The sequence below is a fragment of the Chlorocebus sabaeus genome, chromosome 27 (assembly GCF_047675955.1).
Source record: "Chlorocebus sabaeus isolate Y175 chromosome 27, mChlSab1.0.hap1, whole genome shotgun sequence".
In the NCBI taxonomy this organism is placed as follows: domain Eukaryota; kingdom Metazoa; phylum Chordata; class Mammalia; order Primates; family Cercopithecidae; genus Chlorocebus; species Chlorocebus sabaeus.
The window spans coordinates 44,910,669-44,934,149 of record NC_132930.1 but is presented as its reverse complement, the minus strand read 5'-3'; the positions used below and the strand labels follow the sequence as shown (position 1 = coordinate 44,934,149).

At 53.9% G+C, this 23,481-nt stretch overlaps 1 protein-coding gene across 16 annotated transcripts in view; it reads left to right on the top strand.

Moving 5' to 3' along the window:
* ABLIM2 (actin binding LIM protein family member 2) overlaps positions 1-23,481 on the top strand; it is a 195,310-nt gene that overhangs the window by 138,272 nt on the left and 33,557 nt on the right. For 4 of the 16 annotated variants that reach the window (XR_012091644.1, XM_073012534.1, XM_037983103.2 and 1 more), the window contains 4 exons: positions 1,459-1,560; positions 2,087-2,140; positions 12,772-12,824; positions 13,718-13,859. Coding sequence is in view for 15 of the 16 variants with exons in the window: in XM_073012534.1 (XP_072868635.1) it covers positions 1,459-1,560; positions 2,087-2,140; positions 12,772-12,824; positions 13,718-13,859 (351 nt within the window). In the remaining variant the exon portion in view is untranslated. The other 12 variants (XM_073012545.1, XM_073012542.1, XM_073012544.1 and 9 more) reach the window with 10 other exon arrangements.

The following is a 23,481-nucleotide window of genomic DNA, read 5'->3' as shown; positions in this document are numbered from 1 at the left end:
CTGCAGTCCCTTCTATGGCATCAGCCTAGCTGGGGCCACCCTGCTCCTAGGTGACCTCCCGCTGCACACAGCCCACCACCAGGCAAGAGCCCCCTGTGGGTCAGCGTCTGTCGAGCCTTCCTCATGAGTCCACTGCGGGGTTCCTGGCCAGTCCACCTCCAGGCCCAGTACACCACTCACCCACTGCAGAAGTTTCGTTTCTGTTTCATTTCTGTGTCACCGCAGGGTCCTGCTGCTCTGAAAGGCTGTGCAGCTTGAGGGAACGTTCTCAGGTCAAGAGCGCCTTTCCCCTTGCAGCCGGTTGCCTAGTGCTGAGGGGGTTTCCTGGGGCTGGCAGGCGGGAGGAACGGGGCCTTGGAGTGTCTTCTGCAGCGAGCATACACCTTCTCATCACAAGCGTTCAGTACCCTGCATCTGTCTGTCAACTCATTCCCCAAACGGGTGTGGGGGGAGGGGCATTACCCAGGTCACCTCAGCCCTCTAGATGCATGACTTGATAATCCAACCTTGTTCACAAAACAGAATTATAGTTCCAGGTGATCTCAGCAATTGAAGCAAGGTCAGAGGATGCTTTCCATTTAATCTGCCAAAAACGAGTTGTATTTAAGAATGTGGCCAGGGCACGGTGGCTCATGCTTGTAATCCCAGCACCTTGGAAGGTAGAGGTGGGCAGATTGCTTAAGCCCAGGAGTTCAAGACCAGCCTGGGCAACATGGCAAAACCCCATCTTTACAAAATTTAAACAATTAGCCAGGCACGGCGGCGCACACCTGTGGTCCCAGCGACTTGGGAGGCCAAGGTGGGAGGATGGCTTGAGCCCAGGAGGTGGAACCTGCACCCTGCAGAGCCATGATCATGCCACTGCACTCCAGCCTGGGTGACACAGTGAGACCTTGTCCCCAAAAAAAAAAAAAAAAAAAAGAATGTGGTAATGGATGGATACTATTCTTTTTTTCTGCGGCTGGAAAAATTTTACTCAATGGCTTTTAAGGATAATTTTGATCATTTTAGTGCTTTAATCCTATTCTGAATGGCTAATTTGTAGATTCTCAAGGAAAACAGCATGTTTATATACCAGGATAATTAGGAAGAGGGGCCTTCGTTTTGGCAAATTTGCGGTTGGCTGGATTCAAACACCAGCCAGGACGCAGGGGTGCCGATGGAGTGAGCCCCCTAAGGTGTTCTTAGTTCACCGCCCAGCCGTGTGCCCGCAGCAGCGTCGCTCCTCTGCCTTGGAACCCTGGAGAGAGTTCAACTCAGGGTTGGATTAGCAAGTCCTTGGACACAGTCTGGGAATGTGGATGAGGCCCACACTCCCTCCCCTGGGCAGGGGCTCTGGGCTGCTCCACCGGACAGGAGAGATGGGGCTCGCTGCGAATAAGCTTTTCATGCTTGAAATATTCTACTTTGCTTTCCCGTTTCCCCCTCTATCTGCTGCCTTTGCCCTTCCGTCTGGAGGCAGTGAAAGTGGCCGGAGCACCCCCAGCCTCTCCGTGCTCTCTGACAGCAAGCCGCCCCCCTCCACCTACCAGCAGGCGCCTCGCCACTTCCACGTCCCAGGTAGGCTCCGGGACACACCGGCTGGGCTCCTCACACCCAGCGTCTGGCCACACCCAAACTATCAGCTTGCCTTGATTCAGCAGGTGCCAGACAATACTCCAGGCTCCTCCACTGCTCCCCAGATGCTGAGATTCTTTAAAACCATCAGACGGGTTTTCACAACCCCAAACCGATGTGCGTTTGAGTTTCTTCCAAAGTCCCACAAACGGCAGGGAGATACGCCTGTCCTCCTGGGAATGGGGTGAAGGAAAAGGGCTGTCTGAGCTGGCTGCACTTCCCGGGGGGCCACAGGCTTCCTGGCTGCTGCCCCATCCCCTGCAGATGGGGGTGGCATCTGGAATCCGGGGGGGGCTTGATCTGGGGCCTGGGTGTCTGTCGCTTGCTGGGTGCCAGTTCCTGCCTGGTGGTTCTAAATCTGGGTGAGTGCTTGTTGCTTACAAAAAGCTGTAGAACAGAAACCATCACAACTTGCTGCTTACCCTCCTGTTCTCTCCTTTTTTTTTTTTTTTTCTTTCTTCTTCCCCAGACACTGGCGTAAAAGATAACATCTATAGGAAACCCCCTATCTACAGACAGCATGGTACGGTTGGATTCCTCCCGCTGCTGTGGTTTGCCCCGCATGCTTGTCAATACCCATCTGCTTCTGAATGCATCCTTTTGTTGTGTTCTGATAAATGCAGTGAAGGCACCACCAAGGCCCTTAGCAGTCTGACTATTAAATGCAAATTCACTAGCAGCCTCCTGAGAGTCCTCTTCTTATCAATTACGATGAAGGGTATGTCTGAGTAAGGACACTTCTGTGTGTTGTGACGCCGAGGCTAATGCGCATCAGCCAGGGCTTGGGATGGGGGTTTGTAGCTAAGAGCCTGGTGGTGGCGCCTTCAATTATGCAGCCAGAGTGACGTTAGCCAAAATGGTGAGAGACAGAGGCTTCTCGAACCACAATCTGATCCAGGCCTGATCTTTGGAATACAGAACAAACGTGAATCACTCGTTTATTCCTTAGGGAGACTTTAGTCTTGTGTTTTGAGAATTTCTGATGATGGGATGGGTGACCTTGCCTTCAGTTACAGAGATTTCTTGCATAAGCAAATAGGGGCTGATGCCCGGCTCTGCTCCACGTGAACCTGCCTGGGAGGTGTGCAGGGAGCAGCTTGCTTGGGCCATGGATCAGGAATCAGGGCCACGTGGTCTCCCCTCTCTTTCCTCCTGGAATTTCTCGGTGATTGACAGCAGGTTGCTTCACCATCCTGAGCCTCGGTTTACTCATCTGCAAAACAGGACCCATCCCCCACACCCCGCCCTTTCCACAGGCTGACTGTGGGAACTTCATGGGATACTGAATGTGGAAGTGCATTCTAAACTGTAAAGTGCTGTGCACACGATGGGAACTTATCAAGTCACTGGCGATGGGAAAAGGCATTTCCATATTAAACATTCTTGTCCAGATGTACCTAAAGCAAACAGCCACATCCCACATTGACAACTGGATGGACACTTTTAGACGGAATCTTATAGAAAGCGTGTTTCCTGTGACTTGCCGACAAATCAGTGATCAGGTTGTACAAACTTTTAAAATATTTTTTCCATCGTGGCCATAGGTCCTTATACTTTGTGCATTTTTTCCTCTTTCCAAGAAGGAAAAAAGTAATGAAATCTCTAGAGTTTCCAGAAATGATGACTCCTACCGTTACCTTTCCACCAGAAAAGCGTAGAGCACAAACTTCCGAGAGGGATAGGAGCGGATGGGCTGCATAGACTCTAGGGCCCTTAGAAATTGTCCAGACCAGCTCCCTTGGGTTACAAGTGGGAAAACTAAGGCCTGGCCGAAAGAAGGAGCAGCCACAGTAAGTGACTGGCTTTCCATCATGGCACCAGGCCTGAACAGCCTGCCTGGAGGGCTGTGTGTTCTGAGCTGGTGGGGTCACAAGATTAGGATTGACTACCTTGACCTTTTATTAACCCCCCACTTTGTCTCAGATTGGTGCCTTAAAATGTGTGATTAACATGTGCAGGACAGGAGGGGGTCTGCCCCTTAGAAAGGGGAAGAGAGCAAACCAGGTTATGAAATTGCTCATTGCCATCCAACAGACCCAGGTCTAAGACAAAGAGCTTCGACCTCAGTCCTTTAACTGAACCATCCAGTGGGGAGATTAGATTTTACTGTCTCCAGTGAATGTCTTTGTGCTTTTTTTTTTTTTTTTTTTTTTTTTTTTGAGATGGAGTCTTGCTTTGTCACCAGGCTGGAGTGCAGTAGCGTGATCATGGCTCACTGCAACCTCCGCCTCCCGGGTTCAAGTGATTCTCCTGCCTCAGCTTCCTGAGTACCTGGGACTACAGGCGCCCGCCACCATGCCCAGCTATTTTGTGTGTGTGTGTGTGTGTATATTTAGTAGAGATGGGCTTCACCATGTTGGCCAGGAAGGTCTCAATCTCTTGACCTTGTGATCCACCCACCTCAGCCTCCCAAAGTGCTGGGATTACAGGGGTGAGCCACTGCACCTGGCCATCTTTGTGCATTTTTAAAAATCGGGCTATGCATGATTCTCCTATCCAAAGGCAAATTAATTCCTCTTTCATTAAACCCTGAGCAATGACCAAAACTCTTTTATTCCAAAATTTTGCTATAAGCCAGGCGTGGTGGCTCACGCCTGTAATCCCAGCACTTTGTGAGGCAGAGGCAGGCGGATTGCCTGAGCTCAGGAGCTGGAGACCAGCCTGGGCAACATGGTGAAGCCCCATCTCTATTAAAATACAAAAAAAAAAAAAACCCAAAAGCCCAGTGTGACAGTGTGACCTGTTAAACTTCCTGAAAGTTCAGCCCTTGAGCAGATGACACACTGGTGGTTGGGAGGTCCCCTGCGCTGCCTCCTCCCGGGCCCTCACACAACTAGCCCTGCTTCATGTCCATTCCTGACTGTCCAGCGAGGTGCTCTATTCTTGCCTGTCTTGTGTTCCTCCTTCCCTTTTTAAAAATTTTTATTAATGTTTTTCAGAGGGAGTCTCGCTCTGTCACCCAGGCTGGAGTGCAGTGGCACAATCTCTGCTCACTGCAACCTCTGCCTCCTGGGTTCAAGCCATTCTCCTGTCTCAGCCTCCCAAGTAACCAGCTCCTGAGCTCAGGCAATCCGCCTGCCTCTGCCTCACAAAGTGCTGGGATTACAGGCCGGTTACTTGAGAGGCTCTTCTTAGCAAAAACCTTTCAGATAAGCTGTCTAGAAACAGAGTTCATCGGCTGCAGAGGCTCGAGGCCGGAGCTGGGGTCCGTCCGTTGGTGGAGACCCCGTCGCTGGGCAGGCATTCTTTGGAGAGCACCTTATCTCAGCTGCTGCCGTCCTTGAGAGGGGATTTCTGGTGAGGTTATTGTGGAAAGTCCTTGAGACAGTCTTGATCTCCAGCATGCAGGCAGGAGATGTCCTGCCTCATGGCTTCCTGGCTCTAGCTTGTCTGGTCTGACAATAAGTGATTTCATCCTGGGACCTGCAACCCTCCCAGGAGGCAGACCCAGTGCAAACCACAGCCCCCAGCTTCCAGCTACATCGTGGGGAGCTTCCTTTCTCAGAGCCTGTCTCCCCCGGAAAATGGGACTCAAAGCCATATAGCCCGTGGGACTTTGAGGAAGTTTCAGGGAGATGACACACGACACTTGGCACCGGGCAGGGACCTTCTGTTGATCGATCCCCTCACGGGAGGGAAGCTGTGTGCAGTTTAAAATGAATTCATGAGTGACCAGGTGCAGTGGCTGACGCCTGTAATCCCAGCACTTTGGGAGGCCAAGGCAGGTGGATCACCTGAGGTCAGGAGTTTGAGACCAGCCTGGTCAACAGGGCAAAACCCCATCTCTACTAAAAATACAAAAATTAGCCTGGCATGGTGGTACATGCCTGTAATCCCAGCTACTTGGGAGGCTGAGGCAGGAGAATTGCTTGAACCCAGGAAGCAGAAGTTGCAGTGAGCTGAGATCGCACAACTGCACTCCAGCCTGGGCAACAGAGTGAGACTCCGTCTCAAAAAAAAAAAAAAAGAAAAGAAATCACCTCTTATAACAGATAAGAATAGTAGCTTTACAATAGTCTCATATCTGATTTGAACTTATAAAATTGAGGAAGTGTAGTGGTGGTTTTATCTATTTGCTATATAAAATTTAGGAAAATATGCATAAAAGATGAACAATTCAAAAATAAAAATAAAAAATAAAATAAAATGAATTCATGAGGGAAAAATGATGGCTCCCCAACATTTCCCAGTAAGTTCGACTGTCCAGATGCAGGGACAGTCCTCATAGTTCACCAGATTTGCTGTTTCATTGCTAAGCAAACGTGAGCCACCAGATGGCAGTGCAGCTCTCCACTCATCCCTCAACACACACCTCCTGCCACTTGCCCGGCAGGTGGGGGCTGTCACTCCTGCCCACCCAAAGCCGACCATGGAAGTGACCCCACGGGGCATGCGTTGTTCCCCGTGTCTTTGTGCCCTGGTTTAAAGCAGGAATTAATCACTCCTTGTGGTGTCTGTCTGGGATTCCAGATTCTAGTGGGATTGAGTTTCATTTTGGTTTTGGGTCCTTTTTGACCCAAAATGGTGGAGTCTCATTTTGGTTTGGGGACCGGCAGGATGGGGAGGAAAGTCAGGCTGTGTCCAGAGAGAGGATTGCACTGGGAAGCCCCTGCTGAGGCTCCCTAGGGGAGCCGGGGAGTAGGAACTCAGCCTCTCCCTAGAGGGTTCCTCACGGCTGATGCATGCCAGGGCTCAGAAGGAACTGTCTGTGTGGTACAAAAGACACGCTAACCTCTCCTTCTGCGGTGCAGAGAACGCAGAGAGGCCATCCTAGAAAGGTGGAAGACGGGCCAGGCACGGTGGCTCATGCCTGTAATCTCAGCACTTTGGGAGGCCGAGGTGAATGGATCACCTGAGGTCAGGCATTCGAGACCAGCCTGGTCAACATGGGAAAACCCCATCTTTACTAAAAATACCAAAATTAGCTGGGCGTGGTGGTGGGCACCTGTAATCCCAGCTACTTGGGAGTCTGAAGTACGAGAATTGCTTGAACCTGGGAGGCGGAGGTTGCAGTGAGCTGAGATAGTGCCATTGCACTCTAGTCTGGGTGACAGGAGACTCCATCTGAAAAAAAGAAAAGAAAAGAAAGAAATAAAAGTGGAGGCCGGGCGCGGTGGCTCAAGCCTGTAATCCCAGCACTTTGGGAGGCCGAGACGGGCGGATCATGAGGTCAGGAGATCGAGACCATCCTGGCTAACACGGTGAAACCCCGTCTCTACTAAAAAATACAAAAAACTAGCCGGGAGAGGTGGCGGGCGCCTGTAGTCCCAGCTACTCGGGAGGCTGAGGCAGGAGAATGGCGTGAACCCTGGAGGCGGAGCTTGCAGTGAGCTGAGATCCAGCCACTGCACTCCAGCCTGAGTGACAGAGCAAGACTCCGTCTCAAAAAAAAAAAAAAAAAAAAAGAAAAGAAATAAATAAAAGTGGAAAAGAGGGAGGCTGGAAGGAGAGAGGGAGGGAGGCAAAGGCATTGGCTGGGGCCGAGACTCCAGGCCCACTTTCCTCATCCTCTGGAGTCTTTTTCCATCCTGACATCAACCGGGGAGCAGAGGTTCTTATTCTGACTCAAGCGAGGAGAAACCCCAGCGTGGAGGGATTTAAGTGACTTTTTCATTAGTTTGTCCAAGGGATGTTTTTCAAGCATCCACCTCACTATGTGCTAGGCTGTGTCCCAGTGCTGGGGACACATGGGTGACCCTGCATTGCCCCGATCATGTGGAGCTGCGATTCTAGTGGATTTGTGGCGGTCAGACAGGTGAGAGGCTAAGCAAGTTTTCTAGTTTCCAGCGCCCATGCTCTTGGCCCCGCCCACACACTCACTCACTCACATACACACCCTCACATTCTCTCCCTCCCTCTGCCTCTCTCTCCCTCTCAATGTCATTCCGATTCAATGTGAATTGTAGAGATAGAGATAATTCTGAGAAGAACAGAAAAAAATCCTGTTGATGGGTCTACTCCTTGGAGGCTGAGTCTGGAAGACACAGGAGAGGACAAATCCTCAAAACCTCCTGCAGAGCTATTCAAAGTCCCAGGAGTGGAGAGGACGTCTCTCTGGAGAGGACGTCTCCCTCTGGCCTAAGGGATGAAACCCCAAGCACCTTCCCCAGTTGCTATCAGCTCCTTCCCTTGCCAGAGAGAGCACCTGCTGGGGTGCCCCCTGGTCCTGGCTCCTGACTGCCAGAGTCCCAGACTTGCCTCAGGCTCTTGCAATCTCAGGAACGATTCTGCACTGGAGGCAGAGACCACTGGTGAGGAGCATGGCAGAGACCACTTGCTGGCCGCAGAGCCTTGGCTGGCACCCCTGGCACGGTGGTGGAACAGCCCCCACACTTCTGCTGGCCCCCTGGACGTGGGCAAGAGATCCTTGGAGGTTAGAGCTGTCAGTGTGTTGATACCAGCAAAGAGGGAGCTGGTAGGGCCCTCCCTTGGAAATGCAGGGCCCTGTGCCACGTCCATCTTACTCACTTCCTCCGTGCACCTGAGGCTGCAGGTTGGCACGTTGCTCACCGAAGGGAGTGCAGAGACTCATCAGGTGCAGCCCTTTCCCGGGAAGCATCTCTCTTCAGCTGCTCTGTGGGGAAGCAGATTTTTACAAGACACAGGAAGCATAGTTGGTGGCGATGCAGCCCTGTGTCTGAAAATTTACACGTCTGACATGGAGGACAAAGTGGCTCCAGCTCTGGCTTCACGATCAGACAGACAAGGTTCCAATTACCAGCTATGTGGCCTTAGACTCCAGCCCTCAGTCTCCTCATCTGTAAATGAGGTTCATAGCATCTATTATTATCTGTTGACATTCTTTACAAATATTTACCCAAGGGCCGGGCACAGTGACTCACACCTGTAATCCCAGCACTTTGCGAGGCTGAGGCGGGTGGATCATCTGAGGTCGGGAGTTCAAGACCAGCCTGACCAACATGGTGAAACCCTGTCTCAACTGAAAATATAAAAAGTTAGCCAGGCATGGTGGCGGGCATCTGTAATCCCAGCTGCTCGGGAGGCTGAGGTAGGAGAATCGCTTGAACCCTGGAGACAGAGGCTGCAGTGAGCCAAGATTGTGCCATTGCACTCCAGCCTGGGTGACAGAGTGAGAATCTGTCTCAAAAAAACAAAGGAAAAATGTTTATCCAGACCACAATACAGTGCTTATCTGAGGAGCAGGTATTCAGTAAGTGCTTATCACATGCATGTTCTCAGGGAAGTGCCTCTGTGTTGACTTTGCTCCTCCCATCAAAGCTCTTGTTATGTATAGACCTTCTCATCCACCTCTGCTTCAACTTCACTGACCTGTGAGCTTCTGAAAGACAAGGGTCATGTCTGAGTTGTTTTTTTTTTTTGCATCCCGCATTCTTAAGACAGGACAGTGCACAGTAGGTACTCAGCACAGGGAGATGGGGATAAAGGTTGAGGGGCTAAGGGTGAACAGAGGGTAGATGGACTGATCAATGAATTAAGGGCTACATGGATGAATGGATGCCTCAGTGGGCAAAGAAATGAAGTGGACAAAGAGAGGAATGGATGAATGGGTGGGTGTGGGTGGGCGGATGGATGGATGGACGGATGAATGGGTGGGTAGGTGAGTGAGTAGATAAGCGGAAGCTGGATGAATAAATATCAAAATAAGTGGATGCACAAGTGGATGGATAGATGGATGGATGGGTGGTGGGTGGATGGATGGGTAGATGGATGGTTGGGTGGCTGGAATGGATAGATGGGTGGAAGGATGGGTGGATGGATGGGCAGTGGATGGATAAATGGGTGAGTGGGTGGATGGATGGATTAATAGATGGGTGGGTGGGTGGATGGATGAATGGATGGATGAGTGAAGGATGGATGGATCAATGGTAAATGGATGAATGGATGGGTTGATAGGTGGGCGGGTGTGTGAATAGATGAATGGACAGATGGATGTATAGATGGATGTATAGGTGGGTGGATGGGTAGATAGATGAATAGATGGGTGGATGGGTGGGTGGATGGATAGATGGATGGATGAGTGAAGGATGGGTGGATGTATGGGTAGATGGATGGGTGGTGGGTGGCTGGCTGGCTGGCTGGCTGGATGAATGGACAGATGGATGTATAGGTGGGTGGATGGGTAGATGGATGAATGAGTAGTTAGATGAATAAATGGGTGGATGGGTGGCTGGATGGATGGATGAATGGATTGATGGATGGATGGATGGATGAATGGACAGATAGTTAAAGGAGTGAGTGGGTGCATGGATAAGTAGGTAAAAGGGTGCATGAATAAGTGTATGGAAAGGAATAAAGGAGTAAGGGATGCACACAGGCTGGCATGGATGTTCAGATATGAATGAATGATAAGATGGGGTTTGGGAAGGAGGAAAGGCAGAGGCCAGTTCTGTATCTGGAAAAAAATTTGAGACCTCTTTCATTCAGATGCCTCCAACTGAAGATTTCCCAAGGAACACAGGGAGTAGAAAGTCAGCCGTTCCCACGAGAGCTCCTCATTGGCAAATGCATTCCAGAACTCAGAAGCAGCTGCTTGTGTGACACAAAAGACATATTAAACTCTCTTTCTCTTGTCCTGAGTTGATCTTTTTCTGACATCCCAAAGCAGCATGCTGCAAATTAGCCTCAAAGTTTAGCCTCTTGTTTATTCCTAATTTTTAAAACCTGTAAGCTTAGTTTCCTATTATGTTCCAGCATCCATGCAGGTTATCTCGTGTGATCCTCACAACGTGGAGGGGTGGGCATCCTTTGCCCATTTTACAGATGAGGAAACTGAGGCTCAGAGCTGTGATGGAAGCAAGCCAATAATCCGAAGTGCCAGTTTCCTGTCTTTTCTTACCCAAGCTCCTAGTTCTCAAGAGGTCATCTGTTCTGTGGGTTAGCAAACTGGTTTTTAAAAAGTCCTCGGTACAAGTCTGGTTAAACTGTGCACATCTGGAGGAGCTGGCAGTGTTTACAGAGGAAACTTGCTAAATCTTGGCAGAGCATCCCTCTCTCAGATGGCGGGGGCTGTTTCTGAGACCTGAGATGGCTTTTCAGCCAGAACGTGTCTGCTCAACCCATCTTCCATGGCCGAAGAAAGTCCCGGAAGCCAGGATGGCCTCTGGGGACCCAGGCCTGAATTCCAAGGGCTGGGATTTCAGGTCCCCAAGGGCCCTTCAGCTGGAGCGACTTAATTGTCCATGCACGTGCAGATTATTCCAAGAGTGGTGATCCACTTTCCAGCCTTCTGGCTTTTCAGGAAACGGTGCATTTATTTTTGCCAGCCGACTCAGCCCCAGGGCCCTTCTCTGGCTTGGACAATGGCTGTGCTCTTAGAACTCCAAGTAGCCCCTGGCCTGCCTTCTCCCTGGGACTTGCTGGGCAGCTGCCAAGAGTCATGGCTGATGTATGGCCGCACACTCAAGGGCTCCGCTGCCGGGCGACGGCTGTTGTCTGGGCAACAGGAGAGTCCAGCTGCGGGCATGCGTCCCCCGGAGCTCCCTGCCCCCTCTGCCTCTCCATTAAGTGCTTCTTGAGCAGGCTTGGCGTTGATTTGCCTCTGTGAGTGGGGAGAGCAGGGCTTTGTATTTTCGTGCTGAAAATCCCTGTCTCTCCTGGAAGCAGGAGAAACAGGTAGCCGTTGAGAGTTACGAGATGTCAGTGTATTCGGAACGGAACTGCTTAGTCTTCAATTTTGGCCTTATCTTGTCAAGGTCCTGTAGCCCAATCCCAAATTTCCAAGCTCTCTGGCCTGGTATCAGTCTTGTCCTTGGTGGTGCAGGAGGCAGGGTACGCCAACAGACAGACGGGCCCGAGCCTGCCGCCCGCTGCAGGTAAGAAGCCCACCTTGGCGTGTCCTTCCTGAGGCCTGGGTCTTCGTGGCGGGCTGGGGACGGAGTGGGTTTTTGTGTAATTGTTCAGTGCATGGGGTCAGTGTTTCTGTAGGGGACACACACAAGGTGTGGGTCTTTACGTACTAACTGGATGCCGAGAAATGTCAGCATGGCCTTGTGTGACGTATTTGCTCATTCTTGGCTGGCGATGTCAGCCCAGCTGGGTGACCACCCCCCGACAAAAGGCGAATGGAAAATCCAGATGCCTCGTTGCTCAGCTCCAGATGGTATTCTTGGTAAAGGAACTGTTGCAAAATGGACTTTTGCTTGTTCTGTTTCACTGAGTCCATTTCTGGTTGCATTTTGTAATTTTGTCATTTCCTGACTGCTCTTCGTGGACGTCTTCCAGTAGCAGAACTCGTCACCGTTTTGCAGTTTGCCAGCAGCAGTTAGCCAGGTGGGGCAGACAGGAAAGGACTTTGGACTCAGAAGGACTGGGCTCATGTCGGCCTCTACCGCCCACTCACCAGTGACCTTGGGCGAGGTATACCATGTCCCTGAGCCAGTCTCCCAATCTGTGAAATGGCGCAAAGCCCCTTCCTGCGGGGGTGGGTGGGGTAGTCAGTGGTGTATCCAGAGCCCCTCGCCCAGGTCAGACACGTAGGCCTCCCCGACTGAGACCTTGTGTCACGTGGGAGGTTTTTAAAATGTGTGTTCTCAAAAGGCCAAGTGGGCCAGGTGCGGTGGCTCATGCCTGTAATCCCAGCAGTTTGGTAGGCTGAGGCATGTGGATTACTTGAGATCAAGAGTTCAAGACCAGCCTGGCCAACATGGCAAAACCCCGTCTTTTCCAAAAATATAAAACTTAGCCAGGTGTGGTGGTACACACCTGTAATCCCAGCTACCGGCTCGCCAAGGCGAGAAAATCACTTGAACCCGGGAGGCGGAGCTTGCAGTGAGCCAAGCTCACACCACTGCACTCCAGCCTGGGTGACAGAGCGAGACTCCATCTCAAAAAAACAAAACAAAACAAAATCAAAAGACCAAATGGCTACATCGGAAAACGTGACTCTACTCTGTGTGGGTGTCTGGCTAGAACTGAAATCAGGCCTCACTTCACACCCCTGCTGCTGAAATCGGGCCTCACTTCACACCCCTGCCACTGATGCTCCTGGGAACATGATCCCTGGGAGCTTCCTCCAGCTCACCTTGTTCCTTGCCCCTTGAAAGGCACTCGGACTACTGACTTTCTCTTTGATTGATTTTTCATTTTTGAGCGTAACTGTAACGTGGGAAATGGTGAGGCAGAAACCCGCAATCAGTGGTGTGTTGCCTTTACACATGGATTTTTGCCTTCCAGCTGCCAGGCGATCGGATGGGGAGGATGGAAGCTTCGACCAGGATAACAGGAAGGTAATGCCAGGGAGCAGATCCGGCTTAGAAGGCTTAGAACAGCCTTGCTCAGAAAGAAATCGGTTTTGTGAGGGCTTCTCCAACGGAGACTTCAAATCTTTCTCTTACATTCTTTTCCTTAGGGGCCCTGCGAGGCCAAAGGTAGGAGGCCTTCCATCGGTTTCCTTCCTACATTTAGGATGCACACGTCTCCTACCAATGTCCTGGGTGTATGCCCGTGTGACTTGGTTATGGTTCTGTGACTGAAGAGATGTGTGCTGTGAAAGACAAATAAATCCAAGTGCATCCCTGGGGCATCTATTTTTCTAGGATAGGTTCAGCAGACGTTTTTCATAAAGGGCCAGAGAGTAAGTACTTTAGGCTTTGCGGGCTGCACCATGTCTGATGCAGCTACTGAACTCTGTGAACGCAGCCGGAGCCGAGGCACGAACAGGCATCTCTGTGTTCCAACAGCACGCTCGTGACAAAAGCAGGCTGCAGGCTGGGCTTGGCGCTTGGGCTGAGTTCAGCCTCCCTGGCTCCCTTCACCTGTGCTAGGGCTGGAAAGCAGGGCTGTGTGTGGGGAGAGCCCGAGGCTGGACTTGGGCAGCATCCCTTATTCTCCCCGTGCAGAGCCCCGTGGGTCCCTGGCCTCCCAGAGCCTCAATGTCTGTGTCCGTAAGAGGGGGCAGCTCCATTTCCCCCAGATGCTCCGTGTACCTGGACAGCATCTGGATAGGTCTCAGTAAATGGCGAGATTTTTATTAGAAGTTGCGTTTCTCACATATTGAGTTTTCTCACAGTGGGGTCAGCTCGGATGTTAGAAGTAAGGAAGCGACAAGAACGGTCCAGTGAGATGTGCCCACCGTTGCAGATGACCTTGAAATTCGCATGACTTTGTTTTTTACCTTCAGCAGAAGAGCAGCTGGCTGATGCTCAAGGGAGACGCAGACACGAGGACCAACTCTCCAGACCTGGACACCCAGTCCTTGTCCCACAGCAGCGGGACCGACAGAGACCTTCTCCAAAGGATGCCAGGGGACAGCTTTCACTCACGTGAGTGGTTCTGTTGAAGAAGGAGCTGTGATGTGCACAAAAGGCCTTGCAGCACATGGGGTCCCATAACTCAGAGCAATCCCCCCAAATCTAAGCCTTGCCTGTTAAAAAGCGGAAGAGCAAGCCCACAAATCTAAGGGCTGACCAGATGGGAAAGTGGGGCTTTTGCGGTTTGCCGGCTTCCCAAGAACTGTCCCCGAGCCAGTGTGCTAACGAGGGCCACGCCTGCACGTCCCCTCACAGATCTCCAGGGCCTGCAAGAATGCTGAAACCCAGATCTGCTCCTGAGCTGTTCAGGAGAAAGGTGTCTGGGCTGCCGGGTGGAAGTCAGGGCCTGATCCCCCCAGAGCAGCCATGGGCATGGTCCGGTTGATGAGTGCAGACTTGGAGTTGGTGACGGCACCATCCCTGTCCCCTGTGACTCATCCTGAACAAGGCACGGCCTCAGGCTTCATAGAGAGACAGTGATGGCGTCTGCCTGACCCTAGGGGTGTTATGAAGACTGAATCAGGAGTGATTTTCAAATGTAGAGAAAACTCCAGATAATGCTGTTTGCTTCCAGCCACTGTAAATCATAGGTGAAAACCAGTAGCAAGCATGGCCAGACTCACTCAGCACCTCCCAGAAGTGGCCTGCGGGTCTCAGCTGGGCTGGGGGCAGTTTTTATGGGCAAGGCTTGGGTTTAGCTCGGAAGCAGGGGCTGGAAGAGGATGGAGGGGTGTGTGAGAGCAGAAGAAAAACCTGACTTTGCAGTGAGGCAGTCCCAAGTTCAAATCCGAGCTCACCACTGACAGGGGCCAGGTGTTAGGAGACTGGACCTGGGTATGTGTGTGGCGTTCAGCCGGCCATAGTAGCTGCTCAGTAAACAGAAACTGTTTCTCATCCTCATCCTCATCCTCATGCCTGCAAACTGTAAACCGTCTTACTTAACAACAAAAGTAGAAAAGTGTTTCAATGTGACGGGAAAGAGTGAAGACACGGAAGCTTGGAAATGATCATGTGTTAAAGAATCACGTTAAACAAAGGAAGGTGTGTTGCTTGTGTATGATCTCTGTAAGCAGATGTCCGTGCACCCCTCGGGCCTCTGCCCCCGCCTGGGGTGCATCTTTGTAAATGCCAGGATCCCAGAGGTCAGGCACAAGGTTGACGTTGCCATGGGAAAACCACCCCACAAAAAACTCCCCCAGAGGGAGAGGGGTTCACCCCAGAGAGCAGCGTGCTCCTTCCGGAGGAATTGCCCGTCTCATCTGCAGGCGGGTCAAGGGGGCTGTGGGGCTGGTCCTCGTGCGCCTGCCTGTGCCCCCGTGGGGAGCTGCATGCCAGTCCTCCGGTCCCTCTTTCTCAGATCCCAGAAATCCGTGCCCCCAGCTGGTGCAGCACCTGCCTGCGGGCCAGGGAACATTGGCCTGGCTCGTGGCCCCTCTGCCCTCTGCACTCACGTGTCAGATGCTGTTGTGTTTGGAGGAGGAGAACTCCTCTTGCACCCCAGCACGCTCCCCACCAGCTTCCCCAGCACCCTCCCCACCTTGCTCAGTGTCCCAGCATCAAGGCATTTGCCCTGGGAACCAGGAAATCAGTGTTTGGGGATCTCAAGGTGGCATCGTTCAGCTGAGTTCCGTCCCTCCCTTGCCAGGTGGCCGGCAGAACTCTGCAAACCTGGGGCCATACTGATGGCCTCTCCCACTGGATGAGCGCCCCACAGACTCTTCGGAGAGGCCAACTACTGTCCCCAGAATTCCCACTGACGTTTGTGGGACTCAGGACTAAGAGAGGAGCGGGGGTGCTGTGTGGGAGAAGCCGGACTAGAGACAGGCTGCCCCCTGTGACCCCTGTACCCCTGATACGCTGTGTGACCTGCACAGGTGGCCTTCACCTCGTGCGCTGCTTCCTCGTTTGAAAATGCCAGAATGTAGGTGCCCTGGAGTTGCCCCAGGAGCACACGAGCCTGGTGGGTGGCCGGCCCTGCGAGGCCCGGAGGCCATGTCAGGTGTGTGGGTGGGCTGGTCACTCAGTGGCAAGGGCTTGTGTGTCAGCCCTGCCTCTTGCCGTCCTATTCTTCTCCCAGGCTGCGTGTGCAGACGCACGCAGGCGCAGCTGCCTCCACCCTGGCGTACTGGCTCTGCAGGACTCCGATGGCCCGCGCTGCACTCGTGAATTCCCAGGGGAGATTCTGCTCCAGCACAGACATGCTTGTCCTTCCCCTGGCCGTGCCCGCTTGTGAGGATGTGGCTATGATGCTGTCCTTCCTTCGCTTTCTCCTGGTGTTCTAATGTCACTTCCTCTGAGCAGGAAACCCGCTGTGTCTAACCATTCTGATTGTGCCTTTATTTCTGTCTCGATGGCATTGCCTTGTTTCCCGATTTGCATGGAAATGGCAGCGAGGACCCAGGCTGCCGGCTGAGCCTGGATCAGGTGAGCCTTGCCATCTGCAGCCTCCTGAGGAATCCAGGCGGGAAGGGGAGCACACGGAGACTGACAGCCAGCCACCCTTTTCTCTCGGGGTTCTTTTGATTATCACCAAGTAGCCCCCAGACCTGAGTCCATGAGCACCAGTTCCATTTGCACACAACTTTTACTGAACAAAGCGTTTGCACACAGCAAGGCACGCCGCCTGCACCCCGGGACGTCCATCTGTAGCGCGCCCAAGGAAGGTAGGATTGTGACACCCAACACAGTGGGCACTCAATAAATGTCTGTTGAATTGAAATGCGTTACATTCAACGGGTATTTATTGAGCACCCACTCTGTGCCAGACGCTGAGCAGGGCGCCGAGGGGGACAGAGAAGACGAGAACAGCCCCTGACCTGGAGAAGCGTGCAGGGAACTGGCAGAGGCAGAGACGCCGACAGAGCGAGCGCACGCGCATCCCGCCGCCGCCTGCCCGCCGGGCACCTCTGTGGCCTCGCAAGGGCCCGGTCACAAACTCATCTCACCCACAACACCATCTGCACATTCACCCGAGACTGAATTCATCATTCAGACCTTCATCCATCCCTCCACCAGATACTTACTGAGCACCTACTATGTGCTGGACATGGTGCTAGGCAGTGGAGAGGCAGTGGTGAGCATGGCCCAGTCCCCGTTCCCCAGCAGGGAAGCCACAGGACTCTATGGCGGTGACAAACTGGGGAGCCATCCCCATCCCATTAGTTCCCAGCAGGCACTGCCACCTCTCCAAAGAGGGCATCATATTGAAATCTATATTTTACTATCGACTACTTTTCTGTTCCTGTTTATATTACACATAGTGCATTATCTGGACTATGTGCAGAGTAGTTTATATTCTGAGTGCACCTGATTTCTACACAGGAAGGGAGGCTATTGAATTTCTGTTGTAACACGTTTTCTAGGACAAGGCTTGCTGCCCTGGGGGAGAAACACAAGGTGGTGTGGACTCTGCGTCCCCAGCAGTCAGGCCTGCTGCTGCTTGGGGTCCCACATTCCTAGCCCCTTGAGTCCCCATCCTCTCTTTTGAGGTCTCCCACGTCCCACCGTCGAAGGTCAGAGGCGTATGAGCATAATACAAACCCCCTGGGCAGCTCAAGGCACTGCCCAGAGGACTCAGTGGCCCCTAGAAAGGACCCAGCACTTCCAAAGGGACTAAGACCCTTTCCTCAAATCCCAGCACATGAGGCACGTGTGAGAGGTGGGAGGATGGGAGCCAAGGGTGGTCTGACCAGGTTGGAGAGGGGGTGAGGAGAGCTCTGAGTTAACCTCCGCGGCAACACAGGCAAGGTCCCAGTTGGGGGCGCTTCACCCCCAACCTACCTGTGGCTTGGCATTTTTCTGTCACCTTCTGTGTGTCCTCTCGCTGTGGGACCGGGCAGAGTCCTGTGTCTGGTGGGTTGTGTTTGTCTCTGCTTGTCTCCCCACTGCCAGGTCTCGGAGCCTGTTGGGAGGGAGGGTTAGAAGACAGCGCCCCTGCTGCAGCTTTTCTGTTCCTGGGAGCAGAAGGGAAAGCAGTGGGTGGGAGCTGGGGCAGCGGTGGCCTTCCTCCTTTCCCCTTTTACTCCTCTGGAGCTACAAGGTGGGGCAGAAGAGTTCTTCTCATGTCCCTTAGTCCGTGGTCGAAGGAAGAGGCTCCCTGACGTGCTACTGTCAATCTCGTGAGGGTATCTGGTGGGAAGGGCAGGGCACCTGGCTCAGGCTTAGAGATGTGAGACCCCCTAGGGGTGGAATTCGCAGACATCAGAACTGGAACAAGAGGGTCAGGCACGGTGGCTCACGCCTGTAATCCCAGCACTTTGGGAGGCCGAGGCGGGTGGATCATGAGGATGCCTGTAATCCCAGCTACTTGGGAGGCTGAGGCAGGAGAACAGCTTGAACCCAGGAGGCAGAGGTTGCAGTAAGCCAAGATTGTGCCATTGCACTCCAGCCTGGGCAACACAGTGAGAATCCATCTGAAAAAAAAAAAAAAAACTGGGCCGGGCGCGGTGGCTCAAGCCTGTAATCCCAGCACTTTGGGAGGCCAAGGCGGGCGGATCATGAGGTCAGGAGATCGAGACCATCCTGGCTAACACGGTGAAACCCCGTCTCTACTAAAAAATACAAAAAAACTACCCGGGCGAGGTGGCGGGTGCCTGTAGTCCCAGCTACTCAGGAGGCTGAGGCAGGAAAATGGCGTAAACCCGGGAGGTGGAGCTGGCAGTGAGCTGAGATCCGGCCACTGCACTCCAGCCTGGGCGACAGAGCGAGACTCTGTCTCAAAAAAAAAAAAAACTTGAAGAAGAGCACAGCGGCCCATAGACAGTGGGTGGGAGCTGCCGGTGAACAGATGCAGGCAGTCCCCAACTTCTGACGTGGGACTGTGTGACTTTCCGCTGGCGTGAAAGCAATGTACATTGGGTAGAAAACGTACCTCCAGTACCCACACACCTTCCAGTGCCCACACACCCTCCAGTGCCCACACACCCTCTCTGTTTCTCACTCTCAGTGCAGCATTAAGCGGATGACACCAGACTGCCAGCCCTCTAGGATGCGCCAGGCTGTGTGCGCGCTAGATGACTCGGCTGAAGGCTAATGCAGGTTTCTGAGCACATTTAAGGCAGGCTGGGCTAAGCCATGATGCTCGCTAGGCTAGGTGCATTCAGTGCGTTTTCGACTTACGGTCTTTTCATCTTACTGGGTTTATGGGATGTGATGAGCCCGTGGTGAGCCAGGGGGCATCTCTCTGTATTTCACGAGTGCTTGGTGTGTTCCGGTGCTGTCCTGGGTGCTGGCGACAGAGCAGAGGCCAAAACAGACGAAGTTCCCTGTCTGTGGAGCTGCCAGTCTACTGGGGGCTGGGAGACAGACAGAAACAAGCTGAAAGTGAGTTAATCAGTGCCCTGTTCTAAGAGGGCTGGAGAGGGCTGGGGGAAGGGTGCACTTTCAAATACAATAAGTAGTCAGGGCAGAGAGACGGTGCCTGGCACGGCTTGAAGCAGGTGTAGCCTTGAATAGGGCCGGTATATGGGGGAGGGCATTCCACCTCCCCCAGGGTGGAGGCCGGGCCGTGGGTTAGAAGAACAGTGAGGGCCATGCATCGGGTCACAGAGCAATTTGTGCGCCCTTGAGAGGACCAGGCCTGGCCTGACTCAGGGTTTAAGCAGCACAGACAGCCTATAGGCAGGTCTGGAGGCAGGAGCAGGGCGGCCTTGGGAAACTGAGACAGTAAGGGTGGCGGGGGTGGGACTCGCCAAAAGCTGGTGGAAGCAGGCCAAGGTCCTGTTAGGAAAAGTCTGGAGTGCAGTGCCAGGGAGGGAGACGTTGGCACGACACGAGTGTGAGAGGAGATGTTGCATTTTCTGTGTTTAAAACATCAGAAGGCAGCTGCACACACCGTGGACTGGAGGCTGCTCAGCCAGGGCAAAAGGAATTATGGCACCCACAAAAGCATCTGGGGCCCTGAAAGGATCTCACTGGCAGGGCCCGCATGGGGGCGGCTCAGGAACCACTGGGTGTGGGAGTGACGGAATCAAAGAAGACACTGGGTTGGCTCTGGCGCAGGCCGGCAGAGGCCACCTTTACTCAGAGATAGGATGGGAACAGGTGTGTGTCTTCACGTTGGCTGGGAGAACCTGAGACGTCCAGGGAGGTTGCCAGCGGGCAGATGGAGCTCAGAGAGGTCCAGGCTGGAGGCAGAGACTGAGGGTCCCTGCCTCCCAGATAGGACTGGAACCGTGGGAGCTGGTAGCCCCGGCCACTCTGACTGTGAGCGCATGGCTGTGTCCTGAGTGTGTTCAGTGTGTTCCTTTCTAAAGAGGGTCTGAGACCCAAATAAGGTGTGATCTCCTGCCTGGCCCCCGGCCTACTCCTTGTCCGCATCCTCCCATCTCCCCATCTCAGCAAAATGCTGGGAGGAGACAGAGAAGGAGAGAAAGAGAGAGAGAGAGCACACGCACATGTGTGTGCTGACAAGCGGGCAGGTGGGAAAGTGCCATCGCGGGGCAGGAGACTCCACGGAGGAAGTGGGGAGGAGCGCCCAGGAGGGAGAAAGCCAGGAGAGGGAGTGGGCCAGGGAAGCAGGGAAGGGGGTGGCCAGCAGGGCCAATCCTAGGGAAAGGACGTGGAGGGACAGCCCAGGGAGAGCTGGGGCTCAGGTGTGGCCACCTTGGCATCCAGCTGGTGGCCGGAGGGCCCTTCGGTACAGAGGTTATTAGGGAGGAGTGGCCAGCTGGGGCCACAGTGATGGCCTTTCTGGAAGGCCTGGCCTCCTGCTGGGCAGGCAGAGTGCTCTCTGAGTCCCCAGAGAGAGCAGAGGGAGGTCCAGAGTCAGGGAGAGGACCCCAGCCCAGGAAAAGATGCTGTGGCTGGAGGTATACACCACCCTGAGGACAGTGGCCCCAGGCAGAGCATGCTGGGTTCCAGAGCCCCAGGGAGCAGCCGCTGCCGTCGGGTTGGCTGGAGACTAGCTTTCAGCTGGAATCCTCGTGCCTCCCTGTGCCCAGTAGGCTTACCCATGCCTAGCGACTGGACAGGTGTGGCCTCCCAGTTCTGCGGGTAGCAGCACAGGCCCGGGTGGCACCCTGTGTCCCTTTGGGAGCTCACGTTATCTCACAGCCACAGCCCCAGGGCCTCCTCTGTCCTCCTCCAACGGTGCCTGGGCTCTGGAGAGCCCCACCCCACACCAGAAGCTCTGCCTCCCTCACCAGTCCAGCTGGACGGGCCTCTCCTTCACCACCACTCAGGGATGAGGGGTGCCTGCCTTCCTCAGAGGGAGACACCAAGGCTCAGAGAGGGGACCCGAACCTGTGCAGCGCCACAGCCTCCAGACCTCCTGCCCAGGCACCTGGGAGCGGATGGGAGCTGCCCAAGCGAGGGGCTCACGGGTCAGGTGTCCACAAAGCAGACCCAGATGCTGTGTAAGTCACAGTCCTCTGCCCACAAGATGCCCAGCCTTGAATGTCCAGCAGTGACTTTGACCTCTGATGAGCCAGCCTGGAAGAGGACAGACCCGCAGAGAACAGGCTCAGGGCCCTGGAGCACGGATCTGTCACCTGTGTGCTTTTCTCCCCGTGGGCTCTTAGTGCCCGGGAGCAGTGTGAGAGTCCCGTGCCTCCCGTTCGCAGGCAGCGGCCTCGCCATCCTTGCCTGTGGTTGGCCGTGTCTTCCCAAAGGCTCCGGGGACAGCTCCCTGAGCAGCAGCCGTCCTTCCTGGGACCCAGCGTTCGTTCTGTGGGGTGGGGGACACGAAGGTGGCCACCCTGAATACAAAGCCGCAGAACCGTCCAGAAGAGCACATGAGGGGACCTCAGAGAGCGCTGCCTGAGGGCGCTGGTCCACCCATGGTTCAATCTCAGCCCATCCCTTGCTGTGTGACCTTGGGTACAAGAGAAACCTCTCTGAGTTTGAAGTTCCCTCATCTGTAAGAACAGGTATGATCCAGTCCTGCCAGGGAGCATGTGGGGGTTGAGGAGCTTGCACGTGAGCACACGGGGATCCTGTGGGCTGACCCCGAGGGATGTTGAGGCTCAGCACCTCCAGTCTACAAGCCAGGCCATGGCAAGCCTTCTGTGGTCATCTTGGGCCCATCTCACTTGCTTCTGAAGTCCATAGCTCAGACCAGCCAAGGGGCCTCTTGTTCACCACTGCTCAGGGATGAAGGGTGCCCGCCTTCCTCAGATGGAGACACCAAGACTCAGAGAGGGGACCCGAACCTGTGCAGTGCCACAGCCTCCAAGCCTCCTGCCCGTGCACACGGGAGTGGGTGGGAGCTGCCCAAGCGAGTGGCTCACAGGTCAGGTGTCCGCAAAGCAGACCCAGACGCCGTGTGAGCCACAGTCCTCTGCCCACAAGGTGCCCGGCCTTGAATGTCCAGCGGTGACTTTGACTTCTGATGAGCCAGCCTGGAAGAGGACAGGCCCGTGGAGAAGAGGCTCAGGGCCCTAGGAGCAGGCCTGGTGGATGCTGAGGGCAAGGTGGCCATGGCAGGCTTCACAGAGGGGAGGCGGCGGGGATCCTGGTTAGGCTGAGCTTGGGCATGGAGTGGGTGGGCATCCAGTGCCTGCAGGGCCTCATGTAACTGGCATCAGGACTACCCAGTTGCCGCCATGCGCCTGGCCCCCTACCTGCCTTCTCCCTGTGGGTCTCTCTCTGTAATACACACACCCCGCCTCTTGAAAGCTGTCTGCTTCCATCTGACACGCATTAGACCCACATGCCTGCAAACCCACACCAGGGCACACTGGCCTGGGAGCAGATGGGGTTACTGGTTCCTGAAGCTGGGAGCCCTCCTCATCTCAGCCTCTCTAGTCAGTAACTGATCTTGAACAGGTCACTTGATATCATTAGGTGTCAACTTTCTCATCTGTAAAATGGGTTCATGTTTAGTATGTAGGCTGGTGAGAGTCAAGTGAAATCTCTGAATACGTAAAGGGACTTTTTAAACCAGTGATTCTTGGCTGGGTGCAGTGGCTCACGCCTGTAATCCCAGCATTTTGGGAGGCTAAGGCAGGCAGATCACCTGAGGTCTGGAGTTCGAGATCAGCCTGACAGACATGGAGAAACCCCGTCTCTACTAAAAATACAAAATTAACCGGGCCTGATGGCACATGCCTCTAATCCCAGCTACTCAGGAGGCTGAGGCAGGAGAATCGCTTGAACCCAGGAGGTTGCAGTGAGCCAAGACCGTGCCATTGCACTCCAGCCTGGGGAACAAGAACAAAACTCCGTCTCAAAATATTAAATAAATAAACCAGTGATTCTCAGCGCTGGCTGTGCACAGGATCCCTGGACCTTTAAAATGTGCGGATTGCTCGTCCTCCCCAAGAGAGGCCAACTTCAGGAGCCCGGACAGCAGCCCAGGGGGTGAGATAGCGTCATCTCGTCTCTCCCTGTTCTTCTCTGCTACCTACAACTAAACAGACCTGGAAATGGTACGACAGATGGTTGGTCGCAGGAGAACTCTAAAGGTGGGAACAGCAAAGTGGCCTAGCGAGGCAGCCTCAGGACCTCAGGGAACAGCAGCCCTGCGTGCCCACTCCCACTGCCACCCAGGGGCAGGAGGTGACCCAGGCCTGCAGCCTCCCAGCCTCCCATTGCAGTGGCAGAAGGTGACAAGGCAGGTGTTTTCCTCCCGCAGCCACACTAGTAGATGGGCAGGTGGCCAGCAGGCACCCGGCAGTCCTGAGAGTGAACCCAG